General features: G+C 42.5%; 3 protein-coding genes across 6 annotated transcripts in view; 2 read left to right on the top strand and 1 right to left on the bottom strand.

Annotated features, from left to right (window-relative positions):
- RSBN1L (round spermatid basic protein 1 like) overlaps positions 1-11,049 on the top strand; it is a 50,513-nt gene extending 39,464 nt beyond the window's left edge. For both annotated transcript variants that reach the window (XM_031506994.2, XM_077783648.1), the window contains 2 exons: positions 894-1,002; positions 1,083-11,049. In XM_031506994.2, coding sequence (XP_031362854.2) covers positions 894-1,002; positions 1,083-1,736 — 763 coding nt within the window. In that variant the 3' untranslated portion in view covers positions 1,737-11,049. The remainder of the gene's footprint in view (positions 1-893; positions 1,003-1,082) is intronic.
- TMEM60 (transmembrane protein 60) lies at positions 10,983-14,974 on the bottom strand. Of its 3 annotated transcripts, XM_021528862.3 has the most exons (3): positions 14,788-14,890; positions 14,456-14,505; positions 10,983-11,634 (listed from the first exon to the last, which is right to left on the bottom strand). In XM_021528862.3, exon 3 carries the CDS (start codon positions 11,590-11,592, stop codon positions 11,188-11,190), a length of 405 nt encoding a protein of 134 aa, XP_021384537.1. In that variant the 5' UTR covers positions 11,593-11,634; positions 14,456-14,505; positions 14,788-14,890; the 3' UTR covers positions 10,983-11,187. The 3 variants fall into 3 exon arrangements, with proteins under 3 accessions (XP_021384537.1, XP_021384535.1, XP_021384536.1); XM_021528860.2 differs by lacking the exon at positions 14,456-14,505 and having other exon boundaries at positions 14,887-14,974; XM_021528861.2 differs by lacking the exon at positions 14,456-14,505 and having other exon boundaries at positions 14,788-14,896.
- A 416-nt stretch (positions 14,975-15,390) lies between these two features.
- The window catches only part of PHTF2 (putative homeodomain transcription factor 2), a 63,465-nt gene continuing 62,464 nt past the window's right edge, over positions 15,391-16,391 (top strand). The window contains exon 1 of the mRNA XM_077783649.1: positions 15,391-15,502. The gene's annotated coding sequence lies outside the window, so the exon portion shown is untranslated. The remainder of the gene's footprint in view (positions 15,503-16,391) is intronic.

The raw sequence follows: 16,391 nt of genomic DNA on the forward strand, positions 1-16,391 counted from the left end.
GGTGAGCTTTATCCTTTGTAAATAAATCTTTCTATAATCATATTTAAATTTAAAAAATCCTTCTAAAATGCAAACATCCCTCAAAAGCAAGTGGAGCTTTTTTTCTCTGTGTTTTCACTGAGGAACAGAGTTTGGCCTTTAGATCAGGAAGTTACAAGGATTGTAGATGATTTTGCCTTTTGTGAACTGATTCTAGATTGTATCTCCAGAGGAGCTGTATTAATGGTATGTATTTCTTTGAGAGAGATGCTTTGGAACTAGAGATGTTTCTCCTAACAATTTGAATATGGAGACAAAGCCTAATTCAAACTTTGATCCTGTGTAGCTCTCTCTAGTGTGCATAAATAGGGATGTATTTTTAAAGGGATGTTTTGTGGAAGTTGCCAGTATTGGCTGATTACTGGCATTGTGGCAGCTGAACTGTAGGTTCAGCTTTTCCTCCCAATTCTGAGCAAGGTGTTTGAGGCTGAGGTGCCAAGCAGTGATTGCCATGGTGCTCCCAGTCAGACTGCTATGTGCTCAGGTACCTGATGGGTGCACCCTGTTGGAGTGCCGGCAGAGTAAGCCAAGTGTATCTGAGACAGCTACAACATCTAGGCAGCCAAGAGGCCAGTTAAAAATAGAAATGAAAAACAGTGTGTTTTGTTGGCCTTTTATTGCCGCCTTTACTTACACTTATAAAGAAACTGTAGTTAATTTGTTTAACCAGTTTAATGAGGTTGTGTTTTAGAATTAACTGTTCTGATCAACTTCTTTTCTTACTGTTGGTTATGGTAGAATTGTTGCATTTTTTAAGTTAAAAAATTTGCTTTATCCTTTCTTGCAGACTTTTTGTTATTTTCTGCAGCATGGTAGTTTCAGCCTCTGACTGTGCACTTCTTACTCTTCTGTAGGTCTGAGCAGCCTCGTATAACCAAAGATGTAATTTGTTTTCATGCTGAGGACTTCTTGGAGGTAGTTCAGCGAATGCAGCTAGATTTGCATGAACCTCCACTCTCACAGGTAATCGCACTAGGAACTGATGGGCAAGTGTCCTGAGTACTAAGTCAGAGTTTTCACCTTTCCCCACCTTTTCCCTACAGTGTGTCCAGTGGGTTGATGATGCAAAACTTAATCAGCTGCGAAGGGAAGGCATTCGATATGCCAGAATCCAGTTATTCGATAATGACATTTATTTCATCCCGAGGAATGTTGTGCACCAGTTCAAAACAGTTTCAGCTGTGTGTAGTTTGGCTTGGCACATCCGGCTCAAGCTCTATCATTCAGAGGAAGAACTCTCTCAAAACACAAATACTGTTGAAGCAGGGACCTCTGCAGACCCCAAGTCTTCGGTTGTTGGACTTCAGACTGACAGAATTTGTACTGTGAGCAAAGATACCACCGAAGACACCAAATTCCCAGATGCTCTGCAGACCAAGTACCTGCAGCAGGAATTTTTGCCGATAAAACATGAACCTCTTGCATCTCTCCGAGTAAAAGAAGAACCCATGAATGTTGATCTTGTTGAAAAGACAGTGACACCTAATGACGTCGGGGGACAGAATGTTCAGGCTAGGCTGGGTCACGCTGAGTTGACATCACTAAAGTTGGAAATGGATTCTAAATTTGAAACCTGCAACAAGGACTTACAAGGCAAGTTGTGCTCTGGAGGTCACGTACATCCAGATGATACAAGACAACCTAGCTCATCATATCCAAAATTGCATGGACAAAGAGAGGATGATTTTTTGTGCTGAATTTGTATATAAGGTTTTAAATTCCTTTTTAAAGTTAATGATGTAATAATGTAAAGATCATAAATTGTGAGGCAAGTTTGTGACTTGCCTTCGCATCTGTTACAGAAAATAGTTATGTAGCTTTGTAACATTCCTCAGTGCCTGTCCATAACTGTGAAGTATCAAAGCACTTAGGGCCAGATGCACTGTAAACACTGCAGGTTTAACATAAAGAAGTCTTTAAATAATTTTGAGTTGTAGGTTTTAGAGTAGAGCTGACATTTAACATATATATTTTTTGTAAGATGAGCCAGAATTCTTTTTGACAATTCCAGGCTTTTCCATAGAGCTTATTTATACCAGTTTTTTCATTTTAAATGTGTCAGCACTGTAGTGTAAATATCTTTTTTAAGAATCTTTTTAGTGTGATTTATACTGAAATGTGAGCCGCTTAATAAAGGTTCATAATAACAGATTGGTTTTATTTTTGGGTCTGCAAAAAATAATTCAGTTCAACTGCCTCTCTTAGTGGTTATGTTTCTACCTGCCACTAATGCATAGGATGTCCTTCCGCCATGAGGGTGAGGAGCTGTAGCAAACTGAGGTAGAGCTGAGGCATCTATGTAAATGCAGATTAGTCAGAAGGCAGAATCAGTCCTCCCTTCACACGATTTCTTATGGTGGCTTGTTCCAGGCACTCCCCAAACTCCTGCTGTCAGATACTCATGTGGAATAGGGAGACAAACTGTCTGTTTGGAGAGCAGCTGGACATGCAGTGGGCTCCAGGAACGCTACCGGTACCTGCTTGCATCTCTCCAGATGATTTGTGCAAGGGAGCAAACTTTCTCCTGGGCTTTGCCTCTTGGCCCAGCTCAGGGCACAGTTCACATAAAAAGTGAGTTCCACTTCACATTAAAAAAAAAAAAAACCTCAACAAAAAAAAAACAACAAACCCACAAAACAAGCCAAAAAAGCAACCACTCCCTCAAATCTGTTATCTGACTGCAATTAAAAGAATATTTAAGTTGTTACTTACCAAGCTAAAAAGGCATCAACTTTGGCAGTGGCCTGTAATTCAGAGAGATACCTGGCTTTGAATTGCTCCCTGTGCTGATAGTGCCAGGCAATAAAGAGGCTGTGTTGCCAGGATGTGTAGTGGGAAGGTTCCTCATGAGTCACAGTTTGGAAGTGAGAGGTGTTTCATTGAGAAAATAATAGCAGTGCCCAAGTTAACTGTTCTCTTTCCCCATCTGTGGAACACTTGGATTCTTTTAGGTTGTGTTCTGAGGGAGGAGAATTTCAAGGCTAGCCAGCATCTGATCTGGTAACTCTGCCGTTTAACCTATTTATTCTCTGTGTGTTGTACTCCTGTGTAGTTCAAACGCCGCTGGATGATGCGTCTCTCTTGAACAGCTGCACACAGCAGTGAACTGCCCTACAGACTGTCCTTCAGCTAAATATGTAAAACTTCAGATCCAAGGCCTATTATTTCCAAAGCCCTCTATCTCTGATTTTTCTTGGGCATTTTCTGTGTTAAGTTTTTGTAAGTTGTACATCCTTAAGCACCCAGTTTATAAACTTTGCAATTAGTGGTCACTTCAGCTTCATTTGTAGCAATAGAAAAATGTGATTTTTCAGGCAATGTCCAGTTCAAGTACCTGAGGTCCTTCTGTTGTAAATGCTTTTTTCCTTATAGGTTGTTAAAATTTAAAATGTTACTGCATACTCACAGGTGTTATTAAAATCAGATATTTATTAGATAAGTGCCCTGATTGGTTTAATCCAAAATAGTTTTGTCAAGAAATTATTAATTAATATTTGAATTGCTAAACATTGCTCCTACATAGCCATAAATATGTATTAGAGAAGCAATAGAAATGTGAGTCTCTTGGATGTGGCTAATACGTCCTTAAGTCTTACTACTGTTTTCTTTAATTCTGGCTAAGAGATTACTACCAGTTTGCCAGCCTCAGGGATCTTTCTTTCCCCTTTGCTGTGAGCAAATGATTAATGGGTGATGTGGTAAATTATTGCTCTAGCAGATTCTGATCTGAAAAAATTAATTTGTTCACGTAAGAATTTGATCCTTCCTTATAGCAGGAATGTAGTCTCAGCTCCCTTTATTGTTTTCTGGATTTTCTGGAAATAATGCTTCCACCTGTAATCTCTGGCTTTGTGAACATCCATATACAGTTACTTGGCCATCCCTGTTCTCTCTGCTGCCCATGGGAGAACAGCAACAGAGCAGAGCTGCAGGCTGTAGCTTGCACCAAGCATGCAGCTCTGCAGGTGGGATAGATGAGGGCTCCAGCTTTAGCCAAACCAGCCTTGCCAGATACTGCTTTCAAAAACAAAAACCACACCAAAAAAAAAAAAAAATCCCAAAACGATTTAGTTGACTCAGAATAACAATTTTACCAGTGTGCTGGTTTTGCATATGTTGACCATTTGTTTGGGTTCAAGTCATTTTTGGTAACCTGTTAGATTTTAGTGAGGTGTGGACACATATCCCCCAGAACAGCTGCCAACTTTCTGCAGCATAGGCCTTGTCCAGACATAAATAATAAATCTTTTAAAATTATGAGCAAATACAACTTTATACTTATTAGTAGAACTTTGTTTCCTTTTGGAGACCTGCTCAGTGCTCTTGGCTGATGTGGTCTTGAACTTTTGCTCAGGTATCTTGGTCCTGAGATTTTGCTTCTGAAGTGCCCACATATTCAACCCATTTTTTCCTTACCACTTTTAGAATTTTAAGAGATTTTTTAAAGTGGCAGCTTTTTTGCAGTTTTAATGTATTCTTTTGGTCTTTTGAGACAGACTAGATTCTCACTTTAGGCATAATTCCTTGCAGACAGAATTTATACCATATTGAGATTTTCAATGGCTACCAGACCTCCCTTTGCATTTATGGATGTCTGCAGTCTGGGCTGGCGGCTGCATTACTGTTTACTTTTTACTTGCTTTTTAAAAAAAAAGATTTAAAAGAAGTGTCCTCTCCCGATGGTATGTTCATTTCAATGAGGTTGTCCTTTGAGAGGGGAGTACTTTTTCTGAGAATTTCACCTCCCAAACTGGTCATTAATCTGACAAAGGCCTTGCTTCAGTCCAATGCTATAGCCTTTATTCCTGCTACATACAACTTCATTTTCAGACTTTTGCTTCAGCAATAAATCTTTCATGTGTTCTGCTGTACTGAAATTAGTCCTTGCTTATTGCTTTTCCCCCTTCTCTGGATTTTGGTGATATATAAATCTTTGTTATTTTGGCTGAAATCTCCAGTGTTTTAGTTGTCTCTCTTGGCCCTTGTTCTTGTGCAGACTGGGGAGAGCTGCCTGACGCCATTGGTGCTGTTCTTATCTCCCTGTACGTGCAGTGGTGTACCAGTTAATAACATGATGTGCAGAAAATTCGATGCTTTCCTATTTCCTAGATCCTGGTACATATTCTTGGGTAGCAAAGAATTACATTGTCACAGTTACTAAAAAAGCTTTCAAGGGGGTAGCTACATTTTTTTTTTTTTTAATGTTACTGGATCTTTTGCATTTCACTAGCAACTGACTTCATGTGTTACATACAAGTGTTACTCAGTGTTGTGTTACCCCCAGCCCTCCAAATGCCTGAAAATTGACTCTGAAAGAACATTCACATTACAGGTACTGCTGGCATGCAGATTTTCCCTTCCTTGTTACTATAGCGAATATTTCAATACTACTTTAACTGAAATATTAACTCTCTCTAGTATTAGAAATAAAGTATTATTTCAGAGGGTGATGATTTAATTCTTCATCTGTGAAAGAATTCTGTGGTGATAAATAAAGTTGATTTTTAAGTGGATATACCATGTGCACAGTAAATAACTTGGAATTGCAAAAGATGTAGGAAATGGAAATCTGAAATAGTAGAATGCTGCAAAGGCAATCCGAACATTACAGATTTGGAAAATTGAGTAAGTCTTCCAAGAAATACAAGACTGGTATTCATTTATCAAAATGACTGTTTTTTAATATCTGCATGTGAATAAGATGCTGAATTGACCAAAATAAATCCATGATTTTTCCTTGTTCATTGGCAGAATGAACAATGTTGTGAGATAGTACACTGCCACGTGACCCTGCTAGGCTGAAAGCTGTACTGATTCTGATCAAGAGATCAAAGAGCTCCTCAAGCTTCTCAAGTGTAATTTTATTTATTTTCTTGTAGCAGTCAGGTATGTAGAGAGCCTTGTGTTTAGGCAGCTCAGCACCTGTACCTTACCAGGATGTATCCAAGCTGGAAACGGAAAGGACAAGTTTTCACTGCTTTGTGCTTTGCTGTCAATGACTGTCAAGAATGTTTGATTTGATTATGAGTCACTGTGTTCAGCTGATATTTTATTACTTTCTTAAACAGATGAAATGCACTTTAAAATTGTATAGACATTACTGATATTTTGTGCAGATCCCACTGAATTTGCAGCATATGTGGGAATATTTGGGGAACTGATTCTCATCAGTCACTCATTTCAGTTTTCTTAAAAATGTGAGTTATTTTGTGTTCTGTTCAGAAGCAGTGATTGACTTCACAATATTTAGGTTGCTGTTTCTGTTAGAATCATCAGGGATCCTGACGTTAGAAATTTAGTGTATTATATTCTAACCACTGTTTTTCTCTGTGCTTTGATGCTGATATGATCTCTGCTTTGAAGCCGTGCTGTACTTGAGTGCCAGCTAAACATTGATCTTCTCTTGTTCTGGTCATGCTGATAGATGAGTCTACTGATGAGGGCGTTAGTCCTAAATAGTCCTTTAATATTTGGTGTACAGTTACCTGATACAAATGTTGATTAAAACAGCAGTTTAAACTTCTATTTTTATCAAGTTTGATTTTTCAATAGCTATTTTGATACTATGTTTTATCATTTAATATGCCATCCACTGGAATGATGGTGCCATGTTGGGTGCAGCTCAGGCCTGTGTTCTAAGGACTGTGCTTTTTATGGGAGCTTTTTCATCTGGTTGTGTTGAGACAAAGTGGGGCAGTTAGAAGAGAAAGCTTTTCCTTGTGTCTGGAGATCAAAACTTTGAGAATTAGACCTGTGTGGGAGACTATGTAACATAAGACTGCTAATTCTTTATTCTTAGCATGCAAGAGTAACACTCAGGTACTTGCCAATGTGAACTGAAGCAATTGAGAGTTCTAGGTAATCAGAGAAATGGAATTTTTAGATTATCAAACATCTTTAAGAGGTGATTTTTTCATGAACTTCAGAAGGAACACTGAGATAAAAATTAAGGCAGATGAACTAAGCTCACATTCTCATTGTTTTTCTGTTTCTTGCTCTTAGGCTGTTCTGCACTGTAGGGAGACTTTTCTTATATTTGTCTGCTTGGGATGTTGGTTTTGTTAGGAAAGGCAGATCAGAGGGAATGGTATCAATGAGTTGCAAATTTTTCTATTCTTTATCCTACTTCAGTACAAGTCGGAGGAGAAAATGCAGAATTTATATTGAACAGTACTCCAGTGGTTCAGCTGCAGAGATTCCTTAAGTTGCCTTAGTTCTCAAAGCCTGATGCTTTTCAGCAGCAAGTTGATACCCAGGCCTATTCAGGTCTGCAAGGTTCATATGGGAGATGAACTCCATCAAAACCTTTATTGGTTTTTAAGTTACAGTGAAAAGGTGCAAATGTTCTTTTCACAACTCAGCATAGTTATTTTTACTGGAATCCTAATTAAAAAGCATAATGTGTTACATGATAGTAAATTCAAACAACTTATTTCTGAGGATGCAATTATCCAGGAGCTTTATTACTGAAAAGCCATGTTATTTTTTTCCCAAAATTATATTGATGTTAAAATAGGGAACACCTGATATTAAAATTCTGAGTTTCTGGGAGTCTCATAATTTTCACCTTCAATTCCACTTTGTGTCACCCGACTTTTTACACAGTGGAAATAAGAACATGTTCATGAGGTTAGGCAAATATTTTGCTCCTGTACTATGATGCAGATGTGTGAGAAAATAATACTGATAATATATCTCTCAAATGGTTGTGTACCTCTGTCCTGTGCTAGCTCATCAGGCTTTGATACTGCCCTCTGTGCCTGGCAGTGCATTTTGTTTCTGCACACATTCTCAGAGCATTCAGGTTAAACTTTGTTACAGGTGGAAATGCACATGGTCACATAACTGCATTTTTCAAGTATAAAAAGAACACAAAATTGGATACTGTTCTACAGTGGCGACAAATCAAGAAAATCAGTATGAACTGGCAATTGAAAATTTTAATTTCATGACTTTTCACATGTGTGTTAATGATTTTCTGTAATCAGACAAAGCAGATACTTGCCTGCAGTGCATGCTGAAGTGTTCAAACTCGTATAAATGATGGAAAGAGAGAAATTAAGTGGAATGTATCTTTCCATGTCCAATATATATCATCAGTACAGGGAAATACTTCCATTTAATTCAACAAGCTTTTGAATTGCAATTTCAAACAAAACTCCCAAAGGCCAAGTTCTCTCCTTTGCCCCCATCAGCTGCTGCAGGGAGTTGAGACAACATCCTTGTACCTTTTTTATCACAAATCAGTGTGAGCCATCTCAGCATGGAGCTCTCCTTTTCCCTGCCACCTTCAGCAAATTCGCTTTTCACTTGTTCTATCCCGTTACTGAAGATCAGTTGGTAAATTTAGGAAAATGTGTGAGGAGCATTGGTTCCACTTCCAAGCTGTGATCAGCACCACTGAGAACAGTGTAATTATGAACAGATGTAAGTCGTTCCTGCAGCTGTTTCTGGAAAGGTCACAGTGGGCTATAGTGTACTTTGTATCACAGATCCTTCTGAGTGAAGTTCTGATAAGGCACAAAGATCTCAGCACTGTTCAGGTCAGTTAAATGAGATACAAAATTCTCAAAAGGGATATGCTTTTGTCCAAGTTTCCCTGTAAAGACAAGGAAGTTGGCATGACACCAGCAAGAAGCATCTGCTTCAGCTTTGCGAATCATTTATTTCAAAGTTTGTAAACCTTTAAAAAAAAAAAAAAGCCAACCCCACAACCAAAACTGAAATTGCTATCTTTTTCTATTGAATTAGAGGCAACAATTAAAAGGAGATTTGTAAGGACTGTGTGTGATTCTAGTTAATTAGAGATGCCAAACTTTCAGATAATTGTTACATCTGTGGAAGAGAAGGGTTTTATTAAGAGGGCAGAGTCACCATTCACAGCCTATCTTGCTAATAATATACCAAATTCCAATGAAGCCAGTTCTTATTCTTCCATCTTTTGTTTTATGTCATAACAATCAATTACCATCATCAGCTCAGCTGATGCTCAGCTCTGCTCTCCTGAACAGCATGGGGCTGTTCTGGCATCCTCTGGAAGGGGGTTTGGAATTTTATTCTTCTAGAATCATCAGATGGGAAAGGAGTATGGGTATTATTTTATGCTTGGTCCCATACCTTCCACAGTGTGTGTGTGTGTGTGTGTGTGTGTGTGTGTGTGTAGATAAAATCATCTTGTCAGAGGTGCTTGAATGCTTGTTACAAAGTTTACCTGAATTGGAGGTAGGGCTTTAGATACTCTTCATAAATTTTGAAAGTAGCCATAACAAATGCACAAGGTCTAGATTGCCTGCCATGGAGTGGCATTCCATTCCAGGCAGGGGCTTCATGGCCCAGGTTCCCATTTGCAGAACAGAACCATGTGGGATGTGCAGATGAAGCCTGTTCTCTCCACCCCACACACATGTACCTGTGGCACCTGTGTGTGCTCACTCTCGCAGCTCCTGTAGCCAGCAGGTCTAAGAGCATGTTCTGAGATTAATGTACCCCTCCCCACAGCTCATCCTAATCACAAGTGCCAATTTTACCTGAAAAACCACTCAAAGCTGTCCACAGGAACCTCACATGAATGGGCAAGAAGTCTCAAACACAGAGCAAGGTCCTTCCATTAAGTATTTTTCAGAACTACACAATGCATAGATACACCTCCTACAAACAACTGTTCCTGCTAGGCACTCCCCATGAATGACCTGATGTACATATCTTGGGGCTGGGTACATGGGTTTGCTTAGTAAAAGCCTATGAGTTATAATAAAAATAAAGGGTTTATAAATATTTTACATTTTTTAACAACCACTGCAGTTTAGAATTCTTTTGTCTGTCTTTTCTCCTTTAGCAAGGTAGGACAGTCAACCACTCTGAAATAAATATGACTTAAATACATTTTATAAATAATTTGTTACCTGATATTCTGAATTGTGATTCATTGCCTTAGAATGGAACATGTTCTTTGTTTTCTTAGATAAAACTCAGCAGTCTCCCACAATATGGTTCCTCTGTATTTTATCCATGTCTGTGTGATGTAACAGCAAATGACTAAATGCAAACACTTCCACAGACAAACAGTTGAATGTACATACTTAAAATTTTATTAGTGAAACACTTGTCTAGGTATGTCCTGTTACCCTAGACTGTTTTTCATTCAATTAACATTCTTTTGTCTCTAGGAAGTGCAAATGGATCAGTACTTTCAGTATGCATGTTAATAATGTCCCAGAAAACTACTACACTTGAATTTGGTGTTACTGTATCTCCCGAAAGAGCACTTCAGTCCACAAAATACACTTGTAGTTGCAGTTCTTCCCTGAAGTCCTATTCACGTTACCTGAAAAAGGTAATTTCATCATATTTGAGTTTGTCAGTACTCCTTGAAGCCAAGGCTTCACCCCCAGAAATTTCATATCCTCAGGTATTAAAAACTGTCTTGTCACTTTGGGCAGGTACAGCTGCAGTACTGAACTCACCCTGTATTTTCAGTCTCTTGCAACACTGGTGATTTCTCACTTGGAAAAGAATCACCATTGTCTCCCTCTTCTCTGGATCTCAGGACTGCTGGTACAGCTCAGCTACCAACTTTGTTCCCTAAGGTTAACATTGGTTATGGGCTGTTTCAGCAGCTTAGAAAACTGCTTATTTTTACAATGGTAAAGGAATCTCGCTGTCCAAAAAAAGAAAGGTGTATTACTTTATTCATTTTCTTGCTCTTATTTGGCTGCTGTCAATTGTTACTGATTTTTAAAGCAAATTTAGCTCCTTATGGAAATTACTGTTAACTGGTTATTTGTTGACTTACAGTGTAAGTAGCAGAAAATGTTAGTCCTCTTTCCCAGGATTACTCAATGTGCTGGATACTCTGTGTAGAACATTTGTGGTTTCTTTGACAAGGTCTTCTACCTGCACGTGAAGAACCCATGTAACAAGCAACAATAATCATATTAGAACAGTTATGTTGAACAAATACTTTTATTTACAAGAGCATATGTGAGTTTTAAAATAAAAAAATGAAACATGTCTACTTTCAGTCTGCTTTAGCTTAAGTCTCCAGCTCGACTCATTTGGCTTTCTAGTCTGAAGATCAAATCTGTGGCAAGATGATAATAATCTAGTAATTTGGTGCCAATCTTGGCACTGGGAACCACCTGGCATAGCCTAGTCTCTTCGTACATAGAAGATATTATATCCAAGTTCAACCATGCCCCCGATCAGCAAGGCCCAGAGCGGGATGAAGACGTAGGCCAGTTTCATGGTGGTGAAGCGCTGCAGCTTGGCACACAGGGCGAGGCAGAAGGCCAATTTCAGCAGCATTGCAATGAGGTACCACACCTTCTTCTTCATGTTCTGGGAGCCATTGCGAGGGTCAAAGCCAGACTTGCAGCGTCCAGCCATTTTTACAATTAACATAACTAGAAGAATTGTGTCAAATATCCACACTGGAATAAAAATGAGGAACCAGTTCCATGGTGCTTTCTCATCCAACTTCAGCACCAGCATGATCAGGAAGAGTAAGGTAAAAAGCCATGTCAGCAGCACTCTTTGCGCCAGGGACATTCTCATTTAAACAGCTTTGAGAGGAAGGCCTTTGCTGTCAGCAGCAACCTAACAAAACAAAAAGGGGGAGGGAAGGCATCAAAAAATGGCACTACACCACCATGAGACATATTCCACAAAGGAGACCAACTCCTCTTTCTTGCTTTCCCACTCCTAACCTCACCCACATGCTGCTTCCTAGCCCTGTCAGAATTACCATGCCCAGCTGAACAGTGTTCCAGTCCACCATTCCCTTGGAGTGTCTTAAACCAGCTGTGTAACTGCCTTAATCTGAATTGGTTCTGTGAAACAAACTGTACTTTAATCCTAAACAAGCTGTCAGACTCATTTAGGGATTTTTGAATGCTAAGAATGTATTTAGATCCATTTTCCATCAGTAAATGAGGCACTCACAGCTAACGCTTGAAAACAAAACATAACAGTTCTCTCTCTGTAACAAAATAACCACAGTAAAACGTGAAGCAGCACGAAGGAGCACAAAAGCCCTCGGAGGGATCCTGCAGTTTGCAGAGCTGCAGCTGAAGTGATCTGAGCTCAAACTGAGCCAGTGAGCACTGCCCAGCTTTCTGTCAGCCAGCAACCTTGAAATTACTAAAAGCTACAGATAACGTTTGCTTTTTGGCAGGTATCTCAAGTATTTCAGACACTGGCTGACAGGTTTATTGGCTGGGTAGGATATTTAAATTTCTCTGTAGTCATGACAAAAGTAAAACAAGACAAATGCATCTGCCACAGTCATGAAAGTGAAGTCTTTAAAACCTTAACTGGATAGTTTTTACCACTGCATCTGCCAAAAGCCTTTCACTACAAGTGTAAAAAACAACTGTGAAGGACTGTGATCTTCCTCTAGATTTCATGCTACAAAAATGAATAATTTTTACCTGTGAAATGGTGCTGAAGTAGGTATTTTATTATTTTAAAAATTTGAATTTAAAATTTTTACTAATTCCCTTTAGAACACAAATAGTCTTTCACCTGAAATAAGAAAATAAGCTTTGATTTGTTCCAGAGTACAAAAATATTTGCATTACTGAAAGTGTGATGTTATGTTCTGAAGCATTGAATCCTCCACAGATGCTGAGGAAAGGACAAGAGCTGCTTCCCCTCTGTGCCCAGAAGCTGCTGCTGCTTCCTGTGTGTTATTACCAAGGCACACAACATCACCTCATCATAGCTGCTCAACTCACCCAACAAACAGAAATCTACTGCCACCCTTTTTCTTTTTTTTTTTTTAACTGGGATAGTTTTATGCCAGATTAGGAAGTTGGACAAATTCTGTGGTCAGATATGATTTGTTGCTAGAAGGAGGGAAATAAAAGTTTCTGTCTCCACTGGATACGAGATGAGCTGCTACCTTACAGTGAGGGGATAACAATTTTGTACATCACCAAAATCATCCTACAGTTTAAATCTGTGTCTTCTGATACACGGTTCAACAAACAGATCTACTATTTTATTCAGTCTGAGTTTGAAGTTTGAATGGATTTGATTTAGTGGATAATTTAGTGGATAGCAGTAAGATTTATTGCAAGAAGATACAGTTTTGCCTAAAATATTCTAAATTTGTGTTGCAGTCAGTGCATCCCCTCTTTGTTTTGGTGCTGACACTTGTGTCCAAAGTAGGCCAGTTCCCTAAACTGAACTAGAAAAAAAAAAAAAAAAAAAAAAAAAAAAAAAAAAAAAGTTTAAAGTAGGATTTTGTAGCTTTGCTTTTCACAGTCTCAGTTCTGCTCAGATCACCAAAGGTCTGGTTAAAGCCAGTTCCTGACAGGGTGGAACCAAGACCCCCTACCCTTCTGTTTGTTGGGGAAGAGGGGAAGCTCAGAAGCAGCACTCAAGAGTTAAGGGGACAAAAAAATTGGAGGAGGTTTAGATAGGATTGTTTAGCTCTTGTTACAGAAACAAACCTAAAACAGCTGGGCAGGGATAACAGAGCAATTACTATGTCTGGTCTAAAGCATTTACAGTATTTTGAAAACACTTCCAATATTCTCAAGTGCAAGTCTGTGGCTAAAGTGAGGAATCATGATCTGAAATAAAGTTTCAACGTTCTTTTCATGAGAGTGTTTTTCAAAAACAGTTCTAGAAATCAATGCTGCAAACACTACAAGAAGGAGACTCTCATATTAGCAAACTGGAGAAAGCAGAAACCAAGCAGAAACAGACTGGAAACTTGGGTCTGAAAGGAGAAAAGAAACTCAACACTCTTAGAAGTATCAGGTTATCAGATACTCAAAGAAGGTGCTATCACCTGTCTCCAGAGGAAACACAAAGCTACTGAAGATGTATTAACACGGGGTTACTCAATTTGAAGGTTATTCACTTGAAAATACTTTCAGTTTGCTAAGAACCACTTTGCAACAACTGGAAAAAGCAGACAGAAACGGGAAATGGGAAAATGTTACACAGTCTTTCTCTGACCTAACAGAAGTTACTGCCAGACTGGGCAGGACTGCAAGGCTCCAGTCAGTTTTAGAAGCATTTTGAGATGAAAACTCAAGAAAATCCAAGTGTACTTTTGAAATCTTAGAGTCCAAGTAAAGAAAGCTATCAGATTTTAAAGGCTGAGAGCTGGATATAGAGCTGACATAACAACGAAGGGTTTGATGACATGGTGCATTTCATTATCTCATGATGAAAGAAAGATGATGGGAAAATTCTTTGCTAGAGCCCAGCTATCCCAACAGGAGGAGTGACACGGGGAGAAGGATGCAGCGGTGCTACGGGTCTGACCTGGCTCTTCAGTGAGAACACTGATGGGATGTCAGAGTGGGAAAATAAAAAAGCTCTTGACTCCTATTAAAGGACCTACATAGTTAGAGAGAGAAGATTTTCAGTGAGGAGAAACTATCCAAGGAGCATCACTGACCTTGGTGGGATGACCTGCATAACGAGGATATTATGATAGTTAATTCTGTCCTGTTTAGGAGAAAAACATAAAGAGGGCAATTTACGCACGACACTCAACTCAGTAATAACAACACGAAACTATACATTTAGATTTAAGCCTTGAGCATCGCCTAGAAAAAGTCCTGAAATTCGTATTATGGTGAAACCATATTAAACAGAACCCCAGTTCGATTAAATATCATTTTAGAGCTTATTCTGATCGTATGGAATCGTAATTTAACACTTCGAAAGAAATATTTTAAACCGGTAGGCCCGGTTTAAAACCCCATTTAAACACAGCTTTGTACTCACAAACTCGGCCCCTCCCTCGGCCTTGTCCCGCCAGGCCGCGCTTCCCCGGCCGTGCCGGGGGTCCCTGAGGCGGACGCCCCGGTCGCTCCCGTCACCTACCGGCGATGGCGGCGCATCCCCCGGTCCGCGGGGCCCGCGCTCGGCTGAGGGGGCGCGGGGCCCGCCCCGCCCGCTCCGCCTCCGGGAACCGCCCGCCCCTCACCCGCCCCGCGCTGCTATTGGCCAGCGGGGACGCGCGTCCTGCCGCCCTCCATTGTCATTGGGCCACGCCAACGTCGCTCAAGTTAGCCCCGCCTCCCTCTCCCAGCCGTCGGTGACGCCCCTCGAGCTCGCGCCGCCCATCCCGGCCGGCGGCCCGTCAGCCCAGGGCCCCGCCCCCGCCTCCGATTGGTGCGCGGGGCTGTCTGTCCCAGCGGCCCCGCCTCCACCCCGCCGCCTGTCCGTCGAGCGCAGCCCCGCCTCCCTCGCGCCCTCGTTGGCCGCCAGTCGCGCCTCGGCCCCGCCCCCGAGGCCGGAGGGGCCGCGCTGGCCCCGCCCCGGCCCGGCGGCGCGCGCGGGTGGCGCGTTGTTGCTGCCGCCGCTGCCGCCCGGGCGCGCGCGCCGCTCCCCCTTCCCGCTTCCCCCGCCAGCTGTTGCCTCGCGCGCGCCTTCCCGCCGCCTCGCGCTCCCGCCGCCGTTGCGTGCGGCGCGCGCTGCCCCGCGGCACCCGCGAACGGTGAGATGGCGGCGGGGGGGGGGTCCGGCTCCCGGGGGGGGCTCCGGCCCGCCGGGGCACCGCGCTCCCCGCGCGGCTGGGGAAGGGGCCGGCCGGGGCGCGGGGACCCGGCCGGGGCGAGCCGGCGGTGCTCTCTCGGTTCTAGCGGACAGCGCGGCGGAGGCGCAGGGCGCACATCGCCGGCGGGGCCGCCGCGGCTCCCCTGGCCGGGCGGCGGGAGCGGGGCGGCCGCCGCCCCCCACCTCCCCCGGGGGAGCCCGGCCGGGGCAAGGGCGGGCGGCCGCGGCCTCCGCGGCGCCGCGGTTCGCTCCGGCGGGAGCCGGCGCTGCGCCGGCGCCGCCGGGGCGGGGGTCTGAGCGCGGCTCGGAGCGGCCCCTGCCCGCAGCGCCGCGGGCCCGCAGCGGGTCTGGCCGCGCCGTCCCGCAGCCGTCGGCCTCGGGGCTGCCGAGTCCTCCGCCGCCGGCGTCGGTGCGGGCGGCAGAGGTGCAGGAGCGGTGCGGGGCCCTTGCCGTGCGCGGGGCTCTGCCTGCCGCTCCGGCTGTGCTGTAGGCGCCTTCTCCCCGCTGAGCTGCTTGAACGGGCCGTGAGCTGCTTCAGTGCCTGTGTCAGGGGATAGAACGTCGCTTCTGCTTCCCTTCAGAGGTCCTGAATTTCAGCATCTTCGTGTTCGTCTCTGGCCTCGTCTCGTGTATTCTTGTGTGTTCCATGCATTTATGTTTTCTTTACCCTTTTTCCCCCCCGTCTTTTCCACCCTAAAATAGTGGCAACCTGACTCCAGCTTATCCTTGGTTTTTCGTTTGAGAATCAAAATGTTAGGGAACTTCTCATCACTCAAAATTTATGCTGTCACATTTTCTTAGTGTTTTGCTGTCGTTTCTGTGAGAAACAA

This window comes from Lonchura striata, chromosome 5 (genome assembly GCF_046129695.1).
Source record: "Lonchura striata isolate bLonStr1 chromosome 5, bLonStr1.mat, whole genome shotgun sequence".
NCBI classification, from domain to species: domain Eukaryota; kingdom Metazoa; phylum Chordata; class Aves; order Passeriformes; family Estrildidae; genus Lonchura; species Lonchura striata.